Genomic DNA, 27,673 nt, shown 5'->3' with positions numbered 1-27,673 from the left:
TTCAAATCTACTGCAAGTGGAATCCAAACATTAAAAAAAAATCAAAACACTCCGGATGTTGGAACTCTGAAAGATAAACAGAAAATACTGAAAATCCTCTACAAGTCAGGCAGCATCTGTAGAATGTTAAACAGTTAACATTTCAGATTGATGACCTGTCGTCACAAGAAAGCAGAAACCTAACTGGAAGAATTCAGAAGAGACTCTACATCCATCCATGTAAACTGAATTTGAAATCAACATTTGAGGTAAAGAGAATGCAGTAATCTCATCAAATAACTTATCGTTGCAATTCAGCAATAGTCTGATTAAATTGCTGGTAGCTTGCGTTTATAAAGAAACTTTTACACAGTGAAAGGTGCTTCACAGGATGAGTGGGAAACATTCCCAGAGTTTACGATTGAAACAGAAACGTCAATTGCCTCCAGATTCAGCTGAGGATTGCAGGCTGCCTCCGATCTTCTAAATAACATATGGGGTTAGAATAACACTTTCAAAATATTTTGACACTTGCTCCTCACCCATTATTTAGCAACTTTCTGTATTATGTTAAGGATCAAGGGGAAGAAAATTCGAGTTTCACTCCTGGTGGCTGTTCTACAGTCACTGCCCCAATCGACTCATAATTGGACATGGTGTTCTCTTTAAATTAAGCATCCCGGCAAAATCCCTGTCTGGGTTCATAGGTTACTACAAATCAATGTCTGGAAATTACTTTAGCTTGTGCTTTTGACTTTTGCAAGGAGGAAGTGAGATAACGGAAAAAGTAAGATAAGTTAGTACCTATTGAGCTTTTGGGATATCCCAATTCTTTTCTTTGGTCATTCTTCAAACCAAAACCACCCACTTAGAGCACCTTATGTTCCTTATTAGTCAAGAGGATGCCTCTGTCTTTAAAAGGTAACTGTTTTGTTTGGCAAGGGTTTGACTTGTGCATCCCTTTTACATAATGGTGGCATTAATAGTTTTCACAGAATTTATATCTGTGCCTATAGAGAGACAAAAGCAAAGAACCATTCGCTATCTTCTTCTTAATAAACTGCCTGAGGATTGCTTGCTCAGAGTCTCAGTTCAAGCTGGGTATGGCCAGAATACCAGAGGCTGACACAGCTGGACAGACCTCATTTACCCCAGATGTACTGCTTTTGAGAGGGTGAAGGATAGAAACAGACCGTGCTGCTTTGGTAAAGTATTAGTTCCAAGGACTGAGAAATATAACCTACAAATAACAGGTCTCAACTGAATCTGGAGGTGATTGACTTTTCTGCTTCAATCATAAACTCTGTTGATGTTTCCCAAATTGCTAATTCAAAAAAAAAACACTTCTCCAGCGTCCACATCCCTTGATTCTATACTCCACAATTCTCATTCTGTGAAATACCTTTCGTTGTGTAAAAGTTGTTTTAAAAATGCAAGCTACCAGCAATTTAATCAGACTATTGTTCAATTCAAACGATAAGTTATTTGATGAGATTATTGCTTTCACTTTATCTCAAATGTTGATTTCAAATTTAGTTTATATAAAAAGTTTAATTTTAATGTTTAAGTAAATATTTCTACACCTATGCACAATGAAACTGAAGAAGCAATTGTTTTTCTTTATCAAGACCACAGAAGTCACAAAGGCTGGGTTGTTAAGGGGGTCCATTCATACTTTTAGTAAGACTGAATTAAAAAGACAACAGGCTGCTCAGTGATCATCAAAGCAAATGTACCATGTCTGTCTTATAAAACTCAAACAGTGAGCTATAAATGTGAACAGCCTGATTTATCTTGTGAATTCTTTTCAGGTGTAATAACTGTCAGAAATACTTATGACAGTTTAAGAAAAATATATATAGCCTCATTTGTCCATTCTGGTAGCTTCAAGAGCTGCTTTTCTTTCTTATTATTTTTAAGATTTTGTTTGTCCTTTGCTTGTCAAATATTCTGTCTTTTTGAGGGGATATCATCTTCACAGAAGGAAATATATAACATTATTTTAGTTCTGGGAATAAGAAAACTCAGACTTATTGTTATTGACAATTACATATTAATGGCTGATTTTCATTATTGCTTTTTATTCAGTGATAAAGGTGATATTTGCTGTATATATGCGGCAAGAAATTGAGAAATTTACAAAGTGATCCAGATGCATAAGACAGATAAAAACAAGGCATTTGAGCTTTGGAACTGACCAGGTGAATTATTATTGGGTATTTTGGTTTGGCTCATCACTAAGTTTCTATATCATTACAAGATGTGTTTTAGAACAACACGGTATGGAGGATCAGTGGTTAGCACTGCAGCCTCATAGTGCCAGGGACCCGGGTTCGATTCCAGCCTCAGGTAACTGTCTGTGCAGAGTTTGCACATTCTCCTCGTGTCTGAGTGGGTTTCCTCCGGGTGCTCTGGTTTCCTCCCACAGTCCAAAGATGTGCAGGCTAGGTGAATTGGCCATGCTAAGTTGTCCGTAATGTTCAGGGGTGTGTGGGATACTCCAAGGGGCGGTGTGGACCTTTGGGCCGAAGGGCCTGTTTCCACACTGCAGGGAATCTAATAGAATCTAATCTGAAAAAATCTATAAGAATCTAATCTAATCTTGATCATATATAGTATGGGTCAGATAAAGAGTAAAGCTTCCATGATAACAAAATGTAGAGCTGGATGAACACAGTAGGCCAAGCAGCATCTTAGGAGCAGAAAAGCTGACATTTCGGGCCTAGGCCCTTCATTAAATGCCTGAACATTTTCTGATCTTTATGCCTTTGCACTGTTATTCAAGCACTCTTAGCCAGCAGAGGGAGACCATACTTTGATCACTTAGTCTCATTCAACTCAATCCAAGATCTTGGGCACACATTCATTATTTCAGGCATCATTTCCTGGAGAATTACTGAATTGTAAACGGATCAGGGAGTTACACATCAATATCTTTCATAGCCTGATAATTTTACATGTAATGATATCCAAGGTATTGATTATACAACATCACTACTGAGCTCTAGATACATCCTAGTCTCTGTACCTCACCAGCAAGACACTGTCCACAATTGATGAGAATGGATTTTAAGCTTTGGTGAGACTGCACAACATTTTATCACCAAGTTGTATGCTTTCGAAGGCACCAAACTACCCACTAGAATTACTATTCTTAAAATCAGAAGTTGCTTTGTATTCAGCTGAGAAAGGTGGAAGAACATCTCTCCATTAACCTGTTGACAGCAAGTGGCCTATTAAAGGAGGACGACAGTGTCTTGTAGAGAAGTCAAAAGAAGGCTGTGTGTCCAGTGTTTAAACATGAAGTCTGTAACATCCATAAACATTTGAAAATATTGATACTATGTTTAGGATTGCTGGTAAGAGTCATGATCATAGTATTCTGGATGGGTGGCAAGGTATAATAAATTTCACCTCTATAAAGGAATGTGCATGATTTTGGTACAGATAGTGTCAGTGACAGAATTTGGAATTGATACCTCTAAATAGCAAGTGTGTTTACCTTCAATTTAGATTGAGTCATCTAAGGTGAGAATTATACTATAGATATTATATCAAACATTGATATAGTTGGGGGAGGAGTTACAATTAATTATGACCTTTGTTGAAAAACTCTGAAATCAATGAGAAAGCAGAAAAAGCTTTTACATTGCTTTAGTAACTCACAATATGATGAAATACAATATTTTTCAGTAGACTACAGCAGTACCTGTTACATAAGCAAATGTGACAGTCATGTTTCACACAGCAAGATCCCGTAAGTGGCTATGAAATATTAAACAATGCCCGGGAAAATTGGCTAATGCAACATGAGATCTTCATAGTCATTTCTAAAGGGTGCCACGCACCTTCAATGTTTGTATGAATTACTGGAGCAGCAGACAGGGTGCTGGAATGAGGATCCAAAGGGTAAACCCTCATTCAGTAATTGTCAGTATTATGCTGCTGCATGGTTATGAGCTGGCGTCCTGGAGCACAATTTAGAAATCACAAATTTTGACACAAGTCAGAATGCTCTTAATCGTGCCAAGCTGACAAACCTCAAAGCATAATTATGCAAAGATGATTTGACGAAAACATTTTTTTCTGTGTGGCATGTTTAGGTTACATCTCAATGAAGGAAATTTCATTGAATGGTGCACTCTAGACTTCGACATTTTTTAGGCAAATTGAGGGAAATGGTAGCATAATGGCAATATCACTGGGCTGCTCATTCAAAGGCTGGAATAACACTTTAGAGTCAGGTGGTCAAATTTCAGCATGGCTATTGGAAAGAATATTAAACTAGCTAATAAATATAGAAACACTAGTCTCATTAGTATTATTGAACTACCAGATTGCCCTAAAAATCCATTTGGTTCACGAATGTACTTTAGGGAAGTTAAACTTGCCGTCGTTATCTGATGTGTGACTATGACTGTGGAGCTGCAATGTGATTGACTCTGAATTGTCCTCTGAAATGGCTTAGCAAGTTGCACTGTACAGTTCGAGGACAATTTGTAATGGGCGGTAAGTGACAGCAACACCCAAAGCTAGGTAGAAATAAAAATAACATGCTAAGTACAAAGAAATTTCAAGTCAAAGGTTGTAGTAGATGTTATAATATCTCAACACTAGTATTTTAATTACATACTTGGCTGATGGCCCTCAGAAAATTACGTCTACAAATGTGACAGGATTATGAGGGAACCCCAGATAACAGTTTTAGTATCAGTTAGATAATGCTGTAGTTTTGAGAAAAATTGAATTCTATTATTGAGTGACCTGTGCATCGTATGAGATACGTGTGGCATGAAAGAGCATGTTACTTTTGCTTTCTCTTTGAAGTCGTTATGAGGCATCTAGTTTACATAAAAAAACAGTTTAGAGCATTATTTATTGAGATTTCTAAGTATTCTCAAACCTTTCAAAATTATTTTTCTGATAAATTCAGCTTCTCTGTAAATTGCTCATAAGTGACTGCATTTCATAATTATTTTAAGAACATTTTTTTCGACATCAACATTCAATTATCAGTTAAATTGAGATGCAACCTCTGAACTTGACACTTAGAGTCCCTCTATAAATTCACTCAAACAGCACTTTTGATTAAAAAAAGGTAGTTCAGTCTCCGAGAACCCTCATCAATTGTTAGCAATAAATCTCCTTCTTTTAGGAAGATCTAGGATGTCCAATTAAGTCTTCATTCCCTATAGGATGACAAATAGCACCCTTTAAGCTAATGAGGAGACAAACGATGAATCAGTATCAAAAATATTATTTTTCAATCTCCACTACTGCTGTCTAGAATGCTGCAGTGAAATTCCACAAATCACTTTGCACTAACTTGTAGCTCAGTGAGGTCAGGTAACTAAGCTGACAGCATAAAGAAAGAACTCACCTCCACCTGTTGGCAGATTTGAATGAGTCTCCCCATCTGTGACTCCAACTCCGTGTTCCTCTTCACCAAATTCGCAAGATTGCTTTCCAATGCTTGCTGAAGTGAGACAAAAGAAAACTAGTCATGAAAGTTTCAGGTGCTGTTATGTCCTTCCATATTAGCTTTTTTTAAAAATGTTTGTCAAGGTGAACTGTATCAGCACACTCAATTCTGGCATGTTAGGTTGAAAAAAATCCAGGGTCAAAAAAAGTACTTTTCTCTAAAAATGTATCTACTATTCATTACAAGTAATGTACATTAGTCCAAAGTCAGAAGAACTTCCCTTTACCTGCACCAAGCTGACATTTCTTCATTAATGTGATCGACTATTAACAGAGGTCACTGTGTCCTATGGATTCTTGTTCACTAGCCAGCTGGGTCAAAATGGCCTAAACTTCTGACATAGGACCATTATAATGGCAGAGGCAGGGAAAGAGGCAGCTCATCTGTCTGGTCTAGATTCAAAATTTCCAAGTTTAAAAGGAGATCCATGATGCCACCCAAACCACACACAGTTGAATTTAACGTAATGTTAAAGTCCAAAGGAGGTAAATGTGACATACACAATCTTAGAGCACTTGGCCATTTTTTAAGGGATGTAGAAGAACCTTTATAAAACTGAGTAATAATAGCCAATAACGTATCAAACAAAAAATGGCAGCGAATAATGAATGCTGGAAGATAATTACAGGAACATATGCCGTCAAACACTGAGTCCTAAATTAATGGCAGATCACTTTGCCTAGTTCGAGCTACATTTCTGGGGGAAATGGACACCTGTACATAGAGTCTGAGACTCTACAATTAATAATATAATCTGACATAGGTGTAAAATATCAACCGATGCAGAAAACAGAATGGTCATAGAACAAATTTCACAGCGAAATAAAATACAATAATTAAACGAGTGGTGCAGAGCAGGGTGGAGGTGTAGCTTTTGCCCCAATACATGCAGTGGTTTGTGTTATAGGCAAATGTTTCATTTGTTTGTGGCTTGAACATGATCAAATATTTGATTAAAATACTAAGTCTACAAGCTAACTGCAAATGGAGCAGAGAGAGAGAAGGTTCAGGATAGGGTATGGATCTAACAGAGGAGCAGTACTTGTTTATAAATCCAAAAACAATAATATAATAAAAATCACGGAGTCATGTTACAGGATAACAACTGTTAATTGTTTACGGAGTGGTCTTTTATTTTTGTCCTTTGGGCAGTGGGTTATCCTAAGAAATTTAGTTTACAATTTGTCAAAAGTGGAGAATAATTAGCTACTTGCAGGTAAATGAGTGCCAGGGCAGTAGAAGGCATTCAAGCAGGACATGAGGGTGAGCACAACATTCAAAGAGCGGCACAATATCCTCAAGGCATGCTTTCCCCAGCCTAAATTTTAGGGGTAGGGCCTGCCTCTGCTTGGCTGGCTCAACCAACATTAATTTTTCAGGCAAGTTTTGTTTTTATTAAATTGATTAAAAAAAAATGACTTCCCTCCATCTCCAGAAGAACGTCTCAGAGAGATGCCAGCCATTTGAAAACCAGCAGCTCTGTACCACAACAGCAGCAGCAGCGGCCACTGTCAGCTTTACAAGAGATCTTACGGATGTCCTCAAATGCTGCTAAGTCACAGTGATCAGATCGGGAAGCCCGAGAGAAGGAGATGGGGCTGTTTGCCGCATTTTGAACAGGCTGGGACTTGGATGTGGGGAAGTAAAACTCTGGGTTGGGGAAGGGGGATGCACTCTGATTGCCATAGAAGACCTCTGAAGAAAAGACCTCTTTCAATTTGACTTGGGGCCCATGCCTGCTGGCTACTTATTGGATGTAGATAGTAGTGGGATGAAGCACTTAACTGCCCACAAAAGGGTCTCAGTCATGTGATGACTGAATGGCTCACCTGACATCTTGGCCTCAGCCCTAAAATTGAATGGTGCTGTGAGGATCAACATGTTACCTATGGTACAGCCTAATTTATAGGTCTGCCTACCCATTTTCCTGTCTACAGATTGTCCATAAAATGCAAGCCCGTATTTCTCTGTTTTGTTGGGCGTACATATCTATACTTGTGTACCATGGAGAGAACTGGAATATATTCAACTGCTTGGACATTTTTAGAATTAAAAAGGTTTCTGTTTTAAAAAAAGGTTTTCGGGAACCTATGTCATTTCTTGGGAATGTAGCCAGTTTTAATGCAGGTTGTGATCCAAATACTGATTGCAGAAAGTCAGATTACTTCAGAAACCCATCTCTTGTGTTGCTTTGCTTGGCTTAGAGGTGGGAATTAGTGCACTTACTTGCTGGAAAATCTGGCTTTGAAGAAAGTTTAAAAGATCCCTGTGCTGATGGTTGCTTAGCAATATGTCAACTTTGGGTTGCGTTTCCAAAAATCTAGAGAGTCCAAGGAGGGAAGAAACTCCAAAGCAACAACAGACCTGCAAAACTCATTCAGTTGAAGTATTTGAGAACGTGTTAAATTTCCACACCTAAATATTTTGATTACCTTGTAAAACGCTGAAAAGCTGAACTGTCTATTATACAAAGACTTCATAACAGCCTGATTTCCATCTACACTGAAGCCTTGTTTAATAGATCCATCATCTGGTAAGGCTGTTAGCAATCTGATTTTGTCATCAAGAAAGCTAGTAGACTATGGGAATCTTCAAATTGTATTATTGCTTCCAGACCATTGGCCAATAGCTTTTTATATACCTTTTAAAAAAATTCACCTCTTCGGGGATTTGGTTGTTATTTCTGTTGTGAGAATGTGTCAGTTTTGGGACTGAGAGAGGATACAGTTCTAACTCTGGATTATTATCTTAGATGTTGACTAATTTTGCTACTTCTTTTCAAAAATAAGATCTGTTATGGAATAGACTGGTTATTTTTGTGTATTAAAGGAGCCTAGTGAAACATGATTTTTAATTCTGGGTAGCAATACAAAAGGGAAACAATTGGCTATTTTGCTTAATAAAATGTGAGGCTGGATGAACACAGCAGGCCAAGCAGCATCTCAGGAGCACAAAAGCTGACGTTTCAGGCCTAGACCCTTCATCAGAGAGGGGGATGGGGTGAGGGTTCTGGAATAAATAGGGAGAGAGGGGGAGGCGGACCGAAGATGGAGAGAAAAGAAGATAGTTGGAGAGGAGAGTATAGGTGGGGAGGTAGGGAGGGGATAGGTCAGTCCAGGGAAGACGGACAGGTCAAGGAGATGGGATGAGGTTAGTAGGTAGGAGATGGAGGTGCGGCTTGGGGTGGGAGGAAGGGATGGGTGAGAGGAAGAACAGGTTAGGAGGCAGAGACAGGTTGGACTGGTTTTGGGATGCAGTGGGTGGAGGGGAAGAGCTGGGCTGGTTGTGTGGTGCAGTGGGGGGAGGGGACGAACTGGGCTGGTTTTGGGATGCGGTGGGGGAAGGGGAGATTTTGAAGCTGGTGAAGACAACATTGATACCATTGGGCTGCAGGGTTCCCAAGCGGAATATGAGTTGCTGTTCCTGCAACCTTCGGGTGGCATCATTGTGGCACTGCAGGAGGCCCATGATGGACATGTCATCTAAAGAATGGGAGGGGGAGTGGAAATGGTTTGTGACTGGGAGGTGCAGTTGTTTATTGCGAACCGAGCGGAGGTGTTCTGCAAAGCGGTCCCCAAGCCTCCGCTTGGTTTCTCCAATGTACAGGAAGCCACACCGGGTATAGTGGATGCAGTATACCACATTGGCAGATGTGCAGGTGAACCTCTGCTTAATGTGGAATGTCATCTTGGGGCCTGGGGTCCCATTCTTTAGATGACGTGTCCATCATGGGCCTCCTGCAGTGCCACAATGATGCCACCTGAAGGTTGCAGGAACAGCAACTCATATTCCGCTTGGGAACCCTGCAGCCCAATGGTATCAATGTGGACTTCACCAGCTTCAAAATCTCCCCTTCCCCCACCGCATCCCAAAACCAGCCCAGTTCGTCCCCTCCCTCCACTGCACCACACAACCAGCCCAGCTCTTCCCCTCCACCCACTGCATCCCAAAACCAGTCCAACCTGTCTCTGCCTCCCTAACCTGTTCTTCCTTTCACCCATCCCTTCCTCCCACCCCAAGCCGCACCTCCATCTCCTACCTACTAACCTCATCCCACCTCCTTGACCTGTCCGTCTTCCCTGGACTGACCTATCCCCTCCCTACCTCCCCACCTACGCTCTCTCCACCTATCTTCTTTTCTCTCCATCTTCGGTCCGCCTCCCCCTCTCTCCCTATTTATTCCAGAACACTCAGCCCATCTCCCCCCCTCTGATGAAGGGTCTAGGCCTGAAACGTCAGCTTTTGTGCTCCTGAGATGCTGCTGGGCCTGCTGTGTTCATCCAGCCTCACATTTTATTATCTTGGATTCTCCAGCATCTGCAGTTCCCATTATCTCTAGCTATTTTGGTGACTGAATCAACATACTTATTCTAATGATATAACTCATGGAGTAGTGCAGTTTAAATCATCAGCACATTCATCTCATCTCTATCATAGTAGTTTGCAAAAACATCTTGGGCTATACCTTTCTAATGGACCAAAACATTTTAATAATTCCAACAATGCAGCATTGTTTCGTTATTGCATTGAGGTATCAGGTGAGGTAATGTATTGTTTTTTCTAGTTTATGGGATCTGTAAGATTTCTTCACATATTGAAATTTGTGCAGAAACTAGCTCTTACATTGCTTTAATTCTGAGGCAAATACCCACACATCGGGAAAGGCAGCGAGGGAGATAGAAATGTTGTTTATTTTTCTATAAATTTTGAGTTTAATTCAGAATCCTATGTTGTTCATATGGATTTGACACAAATAGAGGTACAACGTTTAGAATTTCATCACAATGCCTTGCACATTTCAGACGTGCGCAGAATAGTGGAGGGACAGTTTATTCATTTTGTTATTGAGTAATAAATCAGCTAGCATAAGACACCATCTGGAATGCTGACCTTGCAATATACAATGTCATGCAGTTGACAATTAAGGAAGAAAAAATCTTGATTGGATTGAATGTGATATAGAGAAAATCAATAAGCACTAGTTTGACATACAAATAATACTTTCATCTTTCAAATTCTAACATTTGGCATTGGCTCTAATACAGAGGAAATATTGTTCTATTTATTTCGTTAAATCTTTGCCATTGTGATACAGACAAATCTTGACGTTGGATTATACTAGATTGCTAAAGAGGAAATTGCATTTGCAATACTCTGCTCTAATGCTCTGCCAAGTATTAGACTCGTATGACACATTTCATTCATTAGTGCAGCTCCTCTATCAGTGCCACATCGGCAAGCACCTCTGTGGAGCTGTGTAGCACAAAATATTTTCTCCAGACTCAACCAAAATTCGAGATGTTATTGTAGAATAGATTCTCCAAGTCCACACAGCAAGTACCTCATGTACCTTTAAGACAGAGAATAGAGAGCCGGACTATAAAATTTTCATCGCCGTGTCATGAAAGCTCTAGTGCTATTCCTATCAACAACACAATGCACAGTGGTGTTGCAGTTACAACTAAACTACGTCAGAGATCCAGCCAGACTACCACTGGGAATGTGGAAGTGATCGAGCCAGTTGAAAAATAGTAGGGACTTAGGGAAAAAAAACTGGGTTATCATGTTCCTCTAGTCAGCCAGAACAAAAAGCAGATATTTTTCAAGGCCATTCATTTCAGGTATGGTCGTTTGTGCAGTGTCTCTGTCTACTTGGGCAGCTCATAACTCCCCAGTTCAAATGGTAATGTCAGAGGCCAATGCATTGAGATAACTTACTGACCTGGAAGAGGGCAAGGTTTCTTTTTATAAAAATTGCTTCAGTCCTCTTGCACAGTGGCTTGAGGGAAATCTGAGCAACTCTTGTTCCAAAACAAACATACCACCTCCCCTCAAAATTGGAAAGCATGTGCTCAATTGGCTGACCCCAGAAAACTTAGGATTGCAGCCCACTTATGTTAGGGAACAACAAATTTTTTGGCCAAGGTAATACTGTCTATTTTCACAGATGTTCCTCAACACATACCGTGTTGCAAGAGCTAGATTTAGATTTGTGTTTCCAATACAAAAGCATTTTCTTTTGTAGAACCACCCAGTTAATTTTAACCAATTTTAAAGCCCTGCATGCCACTGCTGGTCATTGGCCTGTTTCAGTATTAGGTTGTTTGATTGACACACAAATTGAATTCAGAGTGGATTTGGGACAGTTTCCTAGAAGAATATGTTGCAGATCCAATGAGGAATTACTTTTTTTGGATGTGCTGATGTGCAATGAGGCAGATTTAACAAATGATGCCAGAGCGAAAGATCCCCCAGGAGAGAATGACCATAACATGATAGAACCTAGCATTTAATTTGAGAGGAGGAACCTTGGTTTGGAAACAACTACACTGAAGGTGATTGTAAAGGAATGAGGGCAGCGCTACCTGAAGTGGACTGGGAAACAATGGCATACATTTAAGAAAATAGTTAATGACTCAAAACAAAGAAATATTTCAATTGGAAAGCAGGATTCTATGAAGGGTAATAGCCAACCATTGCTAACCAGGAAAGTTAAGAATAGCATCAGATTGAAAGAAAGAAAAAATATTGAGGACGTTTTAAAAACCAAAATAAAAAGTTGGAGGAGGAAAAAATGAACTTCAAGTGTAAACTTGCAAGTAATATGAAGATTGTCAGCAAGAGCATCTTTAAATATAGGAGGAGGAGGAGGAGGCACGCCAGATTTAACCTAGGTTCCTTAGAAAATGAGGGTAAGGAAATAATAATTAGGAACTAGGAAATAGCAGTGGAATTGAATAAATACTTTGCATTGGTCTTCACTGTAGAAGATGCTAATAGCCTTCCAAAATGACTCAATAATTAAGGGCAAAAGGAGGACAGGAAATAAGTATAAGAACTGTCACTAGAAAAATGAAGAGGGCTAAAGACACACACATCTCAGATCCTAGGATATTAAACAAAGTAGCTGCAGACATAGTGGAAGTATTGGTAGCAATCACCCAAGTATTATTAAATTCTGGAAAGGACCTGGGGATTGGAAAACTGCCAACGTAACACCTTTATTTAGAAAGGGAAGGAGACACAAAAGAAAAGTACCAATATGCTAGTTAATTAAACTATTATTGGCAAAATGTCAGTCTATAATAAAGGATGAAGCAGAGCACTTAGAAATACTTAAGATGGTTAAGCAGAGCATAGCTTCATGAAGAGGGAATAATGCCTGAGAAATTTGCTAGAATTTTGAGAAATTACAAAGACTAAGCAGGATAGATAAAAGGGAAGTAGGGGACATAATATACTTGGATTACAGGACGCGTTTGATAAGATACCACATATTAGGCTATTTGAGATAACAGCCTATGGTGTTGAAGGTAGTATATTAGCATGGACAGACAGTTGGCTAACACACATTTGGGATAAGGGAGTCACATTCAGGATTGCAACTTGTAACTAGTCAAGTTCAAAAGGGATCAGTGAGGAAGCTACAAATATTTACAATATATATTAATAACTTGGATGAGAAAAATAAATGTAACTATAACCAAGTTTGTGGATAACATTAAAAATCGGGTGGGGGGGGGGTAGGTAGGAGAAGTGGAAGGCAAGTGTCAGGATGACAATCTACACAGAGGGATATGGACAGGTTAAGTGAACAGGCAACAACTTGGCAGATGGAATATAATGTGGAAAAATGTGATGTTATGCACTTTAGCAGAAAGAATAAAAGGATTGAATATTACTTAAATGGAGAAATACTGCAGAACAGTGGGATTTGGGAGTCCCTGTCCATGAATCACAAAAAAGCCTAACATCCAAGTTCTGCAGTTAATTGGGAATGCAAATGTTGAGTTGACCTTTGTTGAGCTGGAATACTGTGAACAGTTTTGGATTTTTATTTGAAGAAATACATACTGGCATTGGGGGAAGACCAGAGAAGTTCCACTAGGCATATACCAGGTATGGGCAGACTGTTTTATGAGGAGAGATTGAGTACATTGGGCCTGTGCTCATTGGAATTTAGAAGAATGAGAGGTAATGTTATTGAAACATAAACGAATAAGGGGTCACAAATTTAAGACAGATGAAGAGAAATCTCTTCTGAGCATAGTAATTCCGTGAAATTCTTTACTGCAAAGGGATGTCAAGGCTGTGTCATTAATATAATGAATTCCAATGATAGGCAGATTTTTATTCAGCAAGGAAAGCAGGGGTTAGAGGCGAAAAAACACACAGGAAAGTGGAGTTGAGGATTATCAGATTAGCAACGATCTCACTGAATGGTGGAACAAATTTGATGGGCTGAGTGGCTTACTTCTGTTCCTAAGTCTTATGCTATAATGATTCATCTCAATCCATGGATGTGTTTCAAGGTAGCAACCCCCTAAAGAAGGATTATGATCTAGGATGTATTTTTTGTCCCTCATTAATCTTAAAATCTATTTCCTGCCAGTACCTCAGCTCAATATTAGGTAAATTCAATATTCCCTAGATTGAGTCTTGCTTGAGGTTACTGGCCAGAGATAACTCTGATTCATCAACGTGTGCTCCTCGGAGTCTGGTTCACATCACGTTGCACACGGTGATCCGAGCTTTGCTTCAAAAATTTCAAAAGACACCTTTCCAGAATCATACTTCAAATCCCAATGCAGTACAGTGAACATTCAACACAGCAGAGGCTTCCATGGAGAATCAGCTTACAGCAGTCAAAAATTCCCTTTTGCATACTGTGCAAATAACGTGATGAAATCTAATTTGTAACCTAATATATTTTACATGAACTGAAACTTGAATTTGAATTAAAATGACTGAACATTATTTCTATTGAAAGAGATCACATATTTAATGTTTTTCTGAGTTAACTATAAATTGTAAAAAATGTTTGATGGCTTTAATTGTGGAAAAGAATGAAAGTTTTGTGATTTGATAAAAATTCAAGTGTTCTATGTTGTTGTAATGTGCCTTACAATGGCATTTCTTTAAAGCCAAAAAAAAGGGACAAGTTGAGACTGAACAGATCAAAAGTTGGCTGAGTTAAGCTGCAGAGTGTTACAAAGCTGTAAATGCCAAGAGCAGAAGAGAATAGACAGCATCCTTTTTATCTTCCTGTGGGGAAGAGACAGAAAACCCAGGAAGTTTAAAGAAAATTCATACAAAAAAGACACCTGTTCAACCATTGAGTCAAATGGTGACCATCACCATGTAAACAACATCACACCGTTACAAGAACCAAAAGGACTGAGAAAATAAGGGACTAACCAGATCATAGTTTAAGCTATTATTCTTCAGAATTTTGTTTACCCTGGCTATACTCTTTTTTTTCATCATATCACATTTATTCAACTGTTTGTTTTTTATTTGCCCTGAGTGATTGAGCATGTGTTTAGGAGTTGAAGGCATATACTTCAAGTTGCATAAATTAGAAACTGTCTCTTATTATTCTAGTTAAAGTTAAGCATGTTACAAAAGAGTTATTTTTGTTGTTCCTAAGTGAACCTGGTGTGGTTTGCTTTTGGCCTGGGCAGCAGCCAAGCAAATCAGTCATGTTAGTTGTCTCATTAGGATTCTGATATCTTTTATATACTTTGTGAAGATTTGTGTAGCAGCATGGTCAGTATGATCTATGGCGTACTTTCCCAGTCACATCAATAACAACCTCTTGAATATTAGTTGACAGCCGACTTTCCCTTTCTGTTAAAGAATCTTTTGACCACTTTTGACAGAAAAGGACTAGGAAAGAAAGTTACTTTAAACTTGTGTATTAATAGTTAATATATTCATGCAGTGAGAAATTGTAAACAGTTAAGAAGTTAACAGCGTAGCTTTTTTCAATAGCATAGTGGTATTTTCAATGACCAAATAGAAGTGATTGAATAAACTGCTTCAGGAATCAAAATTCACCCCAAGACTAATGAAACGCAAAGTCCCAGTACACCAAATGTGGAAATGCTAATTTAGAGCATAAATAAAACAGAGGTGTCAAAAAAGGACTACATTGTAAAATCTATTTCCTGTTGTCACAAAGAGAAGGTATGCCAAAACAATGGTTGTGAAATATTGAACTGATGGCTTGCACTAATAAACCAGAGAAAGTGAATTTAATTCTCTCATTGGTGGTTTGAAAACTTGAATTATATTGGAAACAAAAAAGAAATTTAAAAATAATGGTAGTGAAAAGTGACATGGACTTATCAAACATTCATGAAAACCCAATCATTCATTAATTACCATTAGGGAAACAAACCTAACATCATTACCCAAATTAAGTTGTAGAGAAACATAATCGACTGCAATCTATCCTTTTGACGTGGCTCAGTGAAGCATTCGATTGTGTCAAAGGTAGGTAGAAATTGGTGACTAAAGCCCTATCATGAAAATAAATTATTTTGTTTAAAATGTGTCAAGATTATGAGTAGCAAGGGTGTATTTCTATCTTTACAGCTTGTGTTAAGTACAGCATAATAATTCATTCTACCATTTCACAGAGATATTACTTTTAGCTGTAAAATATTGTCCCATAATGCAAAAGCGACAATTCCATTTTCTACATCAGCCAGACTATTGCTCTAAATAATGTTGCTCACTTAAAAGTCAGTTGGTAGTCTTTTAATAAAAGGTGGCTTGGTGTTAATTACTAACTAGGTTGAGACTAATATAACTCACCCTGGGAAGACTACCAAAGAAAAGAATACTTGCATTTTCAATCTGATTTCAATGGAATGAAGATTGCATGAGTTCAACAAAAGGAGGCAAAAGCTTCACCAGGTCGTTATCCCAGTAGTGAAGATCACACCCCAACCCCCCATGATGTTTACAATGCGGCTTTGTAGATCTAGATAACAAAGTGCGGAGGTAGAGGAACACAGTAGGCCAGGCAGCATCAGAGGAGCTGAAACGTCAACTTTCCTGCTCCGCTGATGCTGCCTGGCCTGCTGTGTTCCTCCACCTCCACGCTTTGTTATCTCTAATTCCAGTATCTGCTGTTCTTGCTATCTCTTTTGCAAACCTAGACATGTACATGTCAAGATATAAAGGAACACTTCAATTCGGAGATAAAGTGTGGAGCTGGATGAACACAGCAGGCCAAGCAGCATTATTGGAGCACAAAAGCTGATGTTTTGGAAGGGCCTAGGCCCGAAACGTCAGCTTTTGTGCTCCTGAGATGCTGCCTGGCCTGCTGTGTTCATCCAGCTCCACACTTTGTTATCTCGGATTCTCCAGCATCTGCAGTTCCCATTACCTCTGACTTTAATACGGAGATTCAGTTTCTTCGACCCTTATGAGTGGTTAAGATTTCATTACAAACTGGACATTTTATTTTAAATGGCTGCTCTGCTTCAATATAATAATGGGCTTTCAAAAGTTACATCGTATGGTGGATGGCATAAGTCGAGAGGAAAGGCTGAAGATAGATAGAATCTTTGGTCTTGAGAAAATTTGATTGAAAAGGATTCCTCTGCAAGTATATCTAGCCACCTCCCATCTTATTAACAAACTCCTTTATCTATATACACTTTCTATTAAAACTAAACCGTACAAGCCCATTGACACATTCTTATCATGTGCATTTAAATTCTTATTATAAATTGTAATTATCCAAATTTAGAGTGGAAATTACTTTGACTGCTAATCTTTATATAGCTCAGTTACAATGTTTCGATGCTCCATTTTAAGAAAATAAATTTAAAGAAAGAGCCATCATTTAAATAGCCTTTTGACAATTTCCTTTGCAAAGTACTTCACAGCTAACAACATAGTTTTGAATTGCAGTTATCACTATAATGTCCAAAAAAAAAAGAGAGTGCCCTCCAATTTGTACAAAACAAGGCTCAACAAAGAACAGAGATAAATGAGCAACTAGCCTGTGGCGACGATATCATCAAGGTAAATGTTGCTCATGAAAGTTGAAAAACTACCATGCTTTTCATTGGAAGGGTCATGGAAGCCTTTAGGTGCTGAATGAGAAGACAATGGTCCATATTTTATTATGGCTAATGGGCCCCAACATTGTCACAAAGAACAGAGCCTCAACCCATGCTCGGCATACAGTGGAATCAGTTTAGCAATTTTACTGCAGCATCCTAATTGATTCTTCTGGTGACTGACAGTTTATGGGGCAGGTGGTGACCCTAATGACAGGAGCGAATCTCTGCTGACCACAAGACTGGAGGCTCAGTCTCCCATAGGCTGTCCTAGAGACAAGGGAAAGATTAATTCTTGGAATAACCTATAAAAATATAACAGCGATCAGATCCTCACTCAGAACGTGTCCTTAGATCCTGCATGTACCAGCTGGTAGGAGTATTTGCTGACATCTTTAACCTCTTCTTAGTATGATCTGAAGTCTTCACCTGCTTCAAGAAGACCACCATCAACCCATTACCAAAGAAAACTCATGCAGTGTGCCTCCCTACAGCCCAGTGGCTCTGACCTCCACAATTACAGCTGTGTTGAGAGGTTAGTGATGGCTCAGATCAACATTTGCCTCCCAGCCTGCTTTGATACCTTGCAATTCACCAACCATCATGACAGGTCCATGGCAGACTGTCTCCCTGACCCTACACTCGTCCCTGGAACATCTGGGTGACAAAGAAACCTATATCAGGCGCCAAGTTATTGCTTCCTGATCCACTTTCAACACCGTAATTCCAACTAAACTAATCTACAAACTCCGAGGCGCAGGTCTCTGCTCCACCCTCTGCAACTGGATCCTCAACTTGCTGACCCACAGACCTCAATCAGACAGAACAGGCAACAATACCTCCTCCATGAAAATCCTCAACAGCAGCGTCCCACAAGGCTGCTTACTCAGCCCCTTACCATACTCCCTATAAACTCATCACTGTGGGGCCAAATTCCATCCTCACTCCATCGACAAGTTTGCTGATGACACCACCATTGCAGGAGAGCTCTCAAACAATGAGGAGACAGAATACAGGAAAGAGATAGAGGGCTTGATAACATGGTGCAAACATAACACTGGTAAAGTGAAAGAGCTGGTCATTGACTTCAGGAAGCACGGTAGAGAGTATGCTTCTGCCTACGTCAACAGTGTGAGGTGGAGAGAGTGAAAAACATCAGTGTTGATCATCAAGTTCCTAGAAATGTTAATCATCATCCTGGTCCACCCACGTGGATGCTATGGTCAAGAAAGCACAACACTATCTCCATTTCCTCAGGAGGCTAAGGAAATTAGGCATGTCCATAAAAACTCTTCCCAGTTTTTGCAGGTGCACCACGGAAAGCATGCTAACCAGATGTATCACTGCTTTGTATGGCAACTGTTCTGTGTGGACAGAGTAGTTGTGAACACAGCCAAGTCCATCATACAAGCCAACCTTCCATCCACTGACTGCAAATACACTTCTCACTGCCTCAGGAAGGCAGCCAACATAATCAAAGATCCCTCCCATCCCAGTTATAATCTCTTCCATCAGGCAAAGGATACAAAAACTTAAATACACATACCAATAGATTCAAGAGCAGCTTCTTCCCTGCTGTTATTGGACTTCTGAATGGACCTCTCAAATTTTAAATTTACTGTTGATCTTGCTCTTTGTGCACCTTCTCTGCAGCCGTAACATTGTATTCTTCGCTCTGTTCTAATACCGAAAGACACTTTGTATGGTATGATCAGCCTATACTGTAAACTTTGCACTGTACCCAGATACTTCGCAATAACAAATCAAACCAAATCAAATACTTTCTGTAATTTAAATTCCCAAAGTGTACAGATGGAGGAAGAAACTTTAGTACTGTCTTATTCTTTTTCTAGTCTTCCACATCTTCCTTCTCCACTCTGGCCATGTAGAATTGAGCAAAAATCACCATAATCTAAAATACTGGGCAAGACTGTGGACTTTTCTAATATCTGAAAACATTAGGCAAAATCCTGAGGTTGGGCTGCAACAATGGTACACAGAGACTGAAATGATTTCAGTCTGGCACTATTGGTCAGCCTGGAATTCATATTTATACCTCCACTTTAAAGAGAAAAAACTTAACGAAACCTAACACCGGACCAAAACTAACTTTTAAACCTTGGGCTGCGCTGCACACACAGCATGGACCCTACAGAGATTTGGGACATTCAGCTTCAATCAAAGTACATTCACACATGATCTTAACTATCAGAAGGAAACATCATGGTGAACACAGATTTGAGGGGGATAACGGGGGCGGGGGTGCGCAGTCTGTATAACTGCTAGCCCTGATCTGACCCTTTCAACAAGCTTCTGCACAAACAGCTTCCCCACAGGCTCCAGCCCCAACAAGCAACATTGGAACCAACGCCCACAGAGGCCGAACAGTAAAGCTTAGTCAGGAAACCAAACCAAGAGCATGCCTGGAACAAAGGGCATCTGGAAGGGGAGGGGAGGAGGGGGGTGGGCAGAGGTGGGGTGGGACCCCTCCAATCACTATCTGAACAACAGCTTCCAGACACAGGCCTGTTCTGAACTAACAGAAACAAAAGCAAGAAAGTCAGCAAACTGGATGCACTTTAAAACTGAGATCTTTCCTCAGTGGTGAGCTGAAATTCTTGAGATCCTAAAGTTTCCAACTTAGCTGGCGGGTGGGGAAGGTGGGTGGTGACAGTGCAGGGAACACCAAGGGTAGGAAAGCTGATTAAAGAGTTTGTGATTAAAACTGTTGTTTATGTTCTAATAGCGTTTAATTTAACAGTATATTTAATTATCATCCTCTATATAATTGTGTTAATTGCCCTTTCCCATACTTTAAGTGCTGAAGTAACAGCATCTCTGCAGCATTGGCTGATGTTGCTGAATGACATTGCAAGACCCCTCAGCCCCAACTCTCCCTCTTGTGAATTAGGGATGAGGGTAACACAACTAAGGGAGATAAATGTGGCCATTGCTGGCTACATTGATGCACATACTACCTGAACTACTGGAACACTTGTAACGACAATGCACCTACAGCAATGTTAAGTAGAGATTCTAGGGCTCTGACAAGGAAGGCTATATTTCTCCAAAATCATAAATGCATGGCTTGTAGAAGAACTTAGGAGAGCTAGTTTCTCCTAACTTTACTTTTTAAAAAATTCCTCTTGGGTTAAGAACCAGAGGACTAAGAAACTGTTAAATTAACCTTGGCACATTGCTACAGCATCTCTTATAAACCACAACAGAATCAAACCAGTGCGCCAATTAGAGAGGAGTGCTCACCATGGACGGGTAATGACACCTATACTGAATGAGAATCAGTGATAACCATGAACAAAAGAAAATGTTTGACACAAAGAAAAATGCAACATTGTAGCAACATTCTAAAAAAAAAAGCTTGAAATTATAGTTTCAATGTACTGTGTTTTTGCAGACAACAAAAGCTTGGTTTATTTCAGGAACATGAATGGTATCAACTTCAAAAAGATAAGATTAAGAAAAAGATGACTGCTTGTTTTGGACATGAAGGAAATTGAACAGCCCCAGGGGTAAAGAAGAGCTCACCCAGTTTCAAAGTATTGCATCAATTTCCTCTTGACAGCTGCACTAGTCTAAATTTATGATACGACTAGTCAAGGCTGAACCAGAAGAGCTGCTGCTAAATTTGATGATGACTGAAGGAAGAAGCTCAAGTCACTGGTTAAAATCTCTGTTTGCCTTCAATATGTCAGTGTTGGATTGAGCAGACACAGAGGATATTATGCCTGTGCTTGATAACTGTTCACAACATAAGAAAAAAAAGTTGTCAATCTTCTCCATTTCTTGAACAACTATGCTTTGCTAAACCGTCAAATTTCGAAATAACAAGGCCAGGGGTATAGATGCATTACAGGTTGCAACCTAATGATGAGCTGGGAATTGTTTCTATCACTCTATAATATTAAAATCCTATAAGTTTGGACATATCCACTAATTGTAATGCCACTATTACAACAGTACCAATGCAACAGGAGTAATCATTACAACTCAGACAGGGCTCCCCAAGTTGTTGCAGTTCCTAAATCATTAAACTCTCCTGATGGGAAGGATGAACTAACTTCCCTCCTCATCACCAACACACCCCCACCCAACCTTGGTTGGTCACAAGTTTAATTTAAAAGAGATTCCTCCCTAAGGATGCCTCTCTTCCAGATAAAACAAACTTATAAAGCCAAAGTAACCAGGCTTTCTTGATTTAGTCAAACAATGAACTTATTTTTCTGAAACACAAGAAATATTAACTGACACAGAAGAAATGAGAGGAGCAAAGTCAGGAAAAAAATTAAGTGAAAAGATGTACACACAGTCTCGCTGGGTAATTTGTGAGGAGTGGATGATGGCAAGCTAACAGTTAAATAATAGATTTCAAAACTCTTGGCTTTACAGGTTGAAATGACTGTATCCTCTTTCCTTTCAGAAATAGTCAGCTGGCAGCACTCAGAGCAACAGTCTTTATTTTCTCTGGTTTTTATTTGACTAGCTTGCTGACTACTTAGCATCTAGCACTCAAAGTGAGGGTATCATTCATTTGCAATGTAGGAGTGACTACTGGAGTGGTTTTCTGAATACAATCTTCTCAGCACACAAGTACACAAACTCAGGCTAGTATCCAGGAGCACCTCAGACAACTGGCAGACATGAGCACCTCAGCTCACTAGCACACCTTCATCCCTAGGAACCCACATACAATACTGATCTGGCTTTTAACCCCTGATCTTGTGTATTTTTGGAAGGGAAGACAGAAAGCCTCTCTCTCATCCAGACTGTTGTCTTTTCCACATCAAATGATGAGATAATTCCAGGAAATTACAGTTCCATTTATTCTACACCAATGCCCCCGCCCCCCACCTTTTAAGTGCATCTCTTTGAAGTTTGCTTGACACCTTGTCAGGTGTGACATTCCATTGTATTTGTCACCAGACACAGTGAACTTAAATTTAGTCATCCTCTGTCATTTTTCTCAAAAAATACTTTTAATTAAAAGTTCAATACATCCATAGGGTCATCCAAGATTATGATTCCAGCCCATAATGCAATATGAATCATTTTCTTAAATAATAGGTTTCATTTCAATTATAAATATCAGAATTTGTAATGGAAATATACTTTTAAAATGGCCCAATTACACTCCACTCTCTAACCTCACATCACTTGAAAATTAGAGATAATGGGAACTGCAGATGCTGGAGAATCCAAGATAACAAAGTGTGAAGCTGGATAAACACAGCAGGCCAAGCAGCATTTCAGGAGCACAAAAGCTGACGTTTCGGGCCTAGTCACCACTTCATCATCTGATGAAGGGTCTACGCCTGAAACATCAGCTTTTATGCTCCTGAGATGCTGGTTGGCCTGTTGTGTTCACCCAGCTTCACACTTGAAAATTAGATTTTGTTTTGTTCAGCTTGTCTGGATTTTCCTCGTCCTTGATTTATGTTCAAGTCACATTGGTTACACGGTGCAGTGAGGTTAACACTATCAGGTATTTTTAAAATATTTGTTCATGAATGTGATGCTGCTGCTAAGGCCAGCATTTATTGCCCCTCCCAAATTTTCTTAGAGGGGCATTCTTGAAGCACCGTAGCCAATGTGGTGTAGGTGCACTTGCAGAAGGCTGTGTTCCTATGCATTGGGGCCCTGAAATTTATTGATTGATTGAGTGATTTATTGACATGTGTACCAAAGTACAGTGAACAGCTTTGTTTACAAGCAGTACAGACAGATCATAGTAAGAAAGGATGTATGAATGAAAAATACTTAGAGGTGTACAGGTTAAATTGCAGAGGACATGTGCTAGGCAAGATCAACATTAGCAAGATTCTGGCCACAAGATCACAGCAGTGTTATCGAATTCTACAAACGGGTAAGTGAAAAAGATAAGTACATTGGAGATAAGCAAGGCCATTTCCAGGAAGTTCTCTACAAAGCACACCGTTCCAATAGTAAACTGAACACTGTGGACTGAGATGAGGCAACTGCAAAAGGACTTCTTGTTTTCTAAAGGAAACAATGCTCATTGCCCCTGTTTGTTATGGCATACACAACCTCCAAAATGTGGAATTCTTAGAAATGATGGTAAATTGGCCAGACAGAATGAATTCCCATCACTTACAAGCAGTGATTTGCTAAAGGTAATCATTGAAACAGAACATACATTGTATATCCAAGAGCAGAATAAATATGAGAAGCAGAGAATGATACGTGATTGTGAAAAGAACAAGGGAGGTAGTGAGATTAAATTTGGATTTGCTATGGTAATGCGGTGGTATAGATGAATACAGAGTGAAATCGCAAGACATTAGTCATTCCACTGCATCCACTATGTATAATCATGTGAGACCTAAAGAATGAGAGAATCAGAGAAACTGCAGATTCTGTTATCGGGTTCATGGCAAACAGCACATTTGATCATTGTTGTATAGGCTGGATCTGTACGTGATGAACCACATAAATATCATGTCAAACAAATGACAAACTCTCTTCTGGATGTGGTTTATGGTGAGAGTAGGTTGCTTGGGCTCTGAAGAGTTATTACAATAAAAAGAACGCACACAATTTCAATGCACAATATTTTAGTACATTCACAGCTGAGACAGTTACAAGAGAGTTCATTCAACAACTGAAGATCTATTTGCTCTTCAAAGACCATTACCACACCAAGTTGGCTGTGTAGTTGTTGAAATGTACAAATTAGTAATGGCAGACACAATCAATGGTCATTAGAGCTTATGGAGCTGAGAAAGGTCAAGCTGGTTCTCCATGCTCATTGAGCTAGTACATTATCCCATCCATGATGGCATTTCATGATAATTCAACCAACCTCAGTTTTTTCCTCTCTTACTTTAATTACAAGTTTTCCTTGCTCTAATTTCTAGTTGTATATGTAAGCTCCTATTGTTGCTTTGATGTGGTTTATGCAAGATCAAGGGCAATGACATTTTCAAGGAACTTGCCAGAATAAGGGAGTGGGGGGTACATGCTCTCAGTGAAAGATGCTTGAGTAATTTTTAACTTCTGTTTATTGCGATATTTATACAAAAAGAAAATGCAGTGAGCTTCATAAGCAATGTCTTTCCAAGAATTTGCCATGAGAACAGGTGGCAAAGTGCACAAAGAGTGTAAACAAGTGGCTAACTTGAACATATCTTGCCTAAGTTGTTACGTTTGTGGATCATTTCATTTGCAAATAAATTTAGACACTAGTCTAGCCTGTACAATGTGACCCACTATTGTTAAATTCATTTCCAAATTCACAAATGTACACACTTTTTGTTCCTCAGTAAGGAGATTAGTAAAGAGATCAGTGCAGCACAAGCCTATTTTTTACTGTGTAATTTAAAAGATACTAGTCTCAGTTTATAGAAGACAGATTTTGCTTACAGAAAGTATTAAAATTTTTTTGCATCATAAGAGAGATGCAAGAGAAAATGCAAACCACAAATGGTAAACAAAGTATCCAGAAACTATCAGAGGTGATTATGGGAAATTATCCAATATTTATCAAATGATGCACCTAAATAGATCCAAAATTATAAAGCTAGGGAAGGATTTTTAAAAAAAAATCTTCAAAAACATGGTAGCTTATATACTTATTTTGGTCATTCCAAATTATAATCAAATTAATGAAACAACCGAAAAACTTCTACATTTTTCTTCAAATAAGCTCTCTGTTTAAGAGCTTGCAGTTCAAAAATAACTCAAATTTCCATTTTCAGTTGAAACTGAATAAAAATTCCATCAGCTACTTAATTATTTATGAGCCACACTTCAAAGAGGTCCTTTAAAGAATTCCATCTTGTGCTCTTAATACCATTCACCATGCGGCTACACATTCAGTAATAGTAAACTACCAATTACTTCCTCGCTCTGCCTCAGGAACATCAGCCTTAACCACGTCTATTCACCGTAAACAACTGTAAAATCACTAGAACCACCGTGGGTGAAACTGGTCTAAGTCAGTAGCACGAAATAAGCTTGCAGTGAATTCGCAGGCTATTTTCACACAACAGCCAATTTTCAGTTCCATTGACTTCACTGGAAAGGATAATTGGGTGTTGTATAAAATGGGCTGCCAATTTGCTAGGGACATGTTTCAGATGTAGAGCAATTCCACTCATCATTCCCACAAGAATCCATTGCATAAGGGAAAGGAAGATAATCAAAATACTTACTTTTTAATCTTTACTCAATTACTGTTGCTGGCAAGTGCATGTTAGGCAAATGTATATGGCTTCCTCCTTCTCAGACAGAGTGATTGGATCAAATGAACAACTAAACAAGTTTTAGTAACTTGGGCAAGTTGATGAGTTTGGGCGCCAAACTATGAAAAATATTCCGCAAAATTCTCCTGTGTTTTTGTTTAGTTCATAGAATCCCTACAGTTTGGAAACAGGCCCTTTGGCCCAACAAGTCCACACTGACCCTTGGAGCATCCCACCCAGACCCATTTCTCCTCCATCAACCAACTAATCTACGCAGTGGGCAATTTAGCATGACCAATCCAGCTGGCCTGCATATCTTTGGACTGTGGGAGGAAACCAGGGCATCCAGAGAAAACCCACGGAGACATAGGGAGAACCTGCAAACTCTGTACAGACAGTCACCCGAGGGTGGAATCGAACCTGGGTCTCTAACACCATGAAGCAGCAGTGCTAACCATTGATCCACCATGCCGCCCTTGTGTACAACCACGCTTGCCACTGTACAGCCATTGTAAGATGGGTTTGGTTTTAAAGTACAAAATCATATTGCAAACTTTAGATTTTCAGACTCACCAATTACCTGAAATAGGCAATTAAGAATTTAAATGGATAATACCTTAAAATATGTTAACTAAGAAGCAATAGTTTAAATAGGATATAATCTAAAGAGGCAGAAAAGCCATGCCACCTATTACAGGGTGAGAACAATTTACTGGTCCCAAGCTTGGATAGAGCGATCACGGAAGATGAGGGAAGCTAATCTGCACAGCCAAAGGTGGCACTTTCTTCAGATCACTTTTCTGGTCCTGAAGCAGACAGATGGGTGGATGAAATGGATCTCCCTGGCTAGAATAGGCAGTTTCTTCTCTTTTCTTTAGTCTTCTTGCACAATTAAAGTGTTAAACCAAAGCTAACATGTAAAATTTTGAAATTCTCAACTGTATGCAATGTCTTCTTGAGCTAACCTAGAGTATAGGCTCGTTCACCTCGAGAAGCTGTCACCCAAAGTAAATTTTCCCCTCCACTGTGCTGACATCTTATTTCTGAAAGTTAATGGCAATCATTTATTCAAGTCCCCATTGGTAAATACAAGGATATACAAGGTAACTCATCCTATTTCTGTCAAAAGCCCTTGAACTCATTTTGTGGTTCATTGTTTGTTAAGACATTTAATTGTCAGACAGTCGGTTTATTATGGGTGATGAATCACCTTTCATCTTTCAGGATTGGCAATGTCTTGATTCTGTGCATGTGCTAGAGAGCTGTAGCTAGGGAGTGCTTGTCAACCAGGAAGTTGCTATGGGAGTGTGTGCACGTATGTGTGCGCATTGTCATGTCTGTGTATGTGTGCATACAATAATATTTAGTGTATTTAAGATCTTAATTGTTACACGATGTTTCCTTATAGTTCCCAGATTTAAAGAAATATCATTAGGCTTCTCTATTTATTTTTAGCTGACTGAATTTGCTTTCTCCTCCCACTGCTCCTACTTACCACTTCTTGATAAAACATTATAGACAATTTACTAAAACTGCTCAAACTCCCAACCCCAAGAGCAGATTTAGAAGATGGTCCAGTTAAACACCATAACTATAAAGCACTGAAAACAAAAAGTGCTGGAGATCACAGGAGGCCAGGCAGTATACAAGAAGAGAGAGCAAGCTAACATTGAGTCTAGATGACTCTTCAGAGCTCAGCTTAAGTCTCATCTCGACTCAAAATGTTAGCTTGCTCCCTCTCCATGGATGCTACCTAACCCACTATGATTTCTAGCAGTTGGTATTTTCAGTATTGATTGCAGCATCTAGAGTAATTGGCTCCTACATCTTAACTATACAAGTTAGATTTGCCTTCTCCAACTGCAGATCAGTTCTCAAAAGGAATTGTTGACATCATAAATGAGTATGCATACTTTTATGGAGACCAAAGTGTAGAGAGAATAATCTCCAAATGAATCTGTAGTAAGAAACAAACAGGAGTGATTGGTGAACTAAGAGAAATATAATGCTTCAAAATATGTATAGGAACAAGGACAAAGAAAGACATTTTGACAATTTCATTGAAAGTCTATCTTCAGCCCTGTACTGAGCTCTTTGCAAGTTAAGGTTTGGATCCTTCATTTTAAACATTT

The 27,673-nt window shown here is 39.2% G+C and overlaps 1 protein-coding gene across 3 annotated transcripts in view; it reads right to left on the bottom strand.

Moving 5' to 3' along the window:
* The window catches only part of LOC125459065 (probable E3 ubiquitin-protein ligase MID2), a 227,474-nt gene that overhangs the window by 43,495 nt on the left and 156,306 nt on the right, over nucleotides 1–27,673 (bottom strand). For all 3 annotated transcript variants that reach the window (XM_048544993.2, XM_048544995.2, XM_048544994.2), the window contains exon 3: nucleotides 5,360–5,455. In XM_048544993.2, the coding sequence (XP_048400950.1) occupies nucleotides 5,360–5,455 (96 nt within the window). The remainder of the gene's footprint in view (nucleotides 1–5,359; nucleotides 5,456–27,673) is intronic.

The sequence above is a fragment of the Stegostoma tigrinum genome, chromosome 15 (assembly GCF_030684315.1).
Source record: "Stegostoma tigrinum isolate sSteTig4 chromosome 15, sSteTig4.hap1, whole genome shotgun sequence".
Lineage (NCBI taxonomy): Eukaryota > Metazoa > Chordata > Chondrichthyes > Orectolobiformes > Stegostomatidae > Stegostoma > Stegostoma tigrinum.
This window is presented reverse-complemented; position numbering and strand designations above follow the sequence as displayed.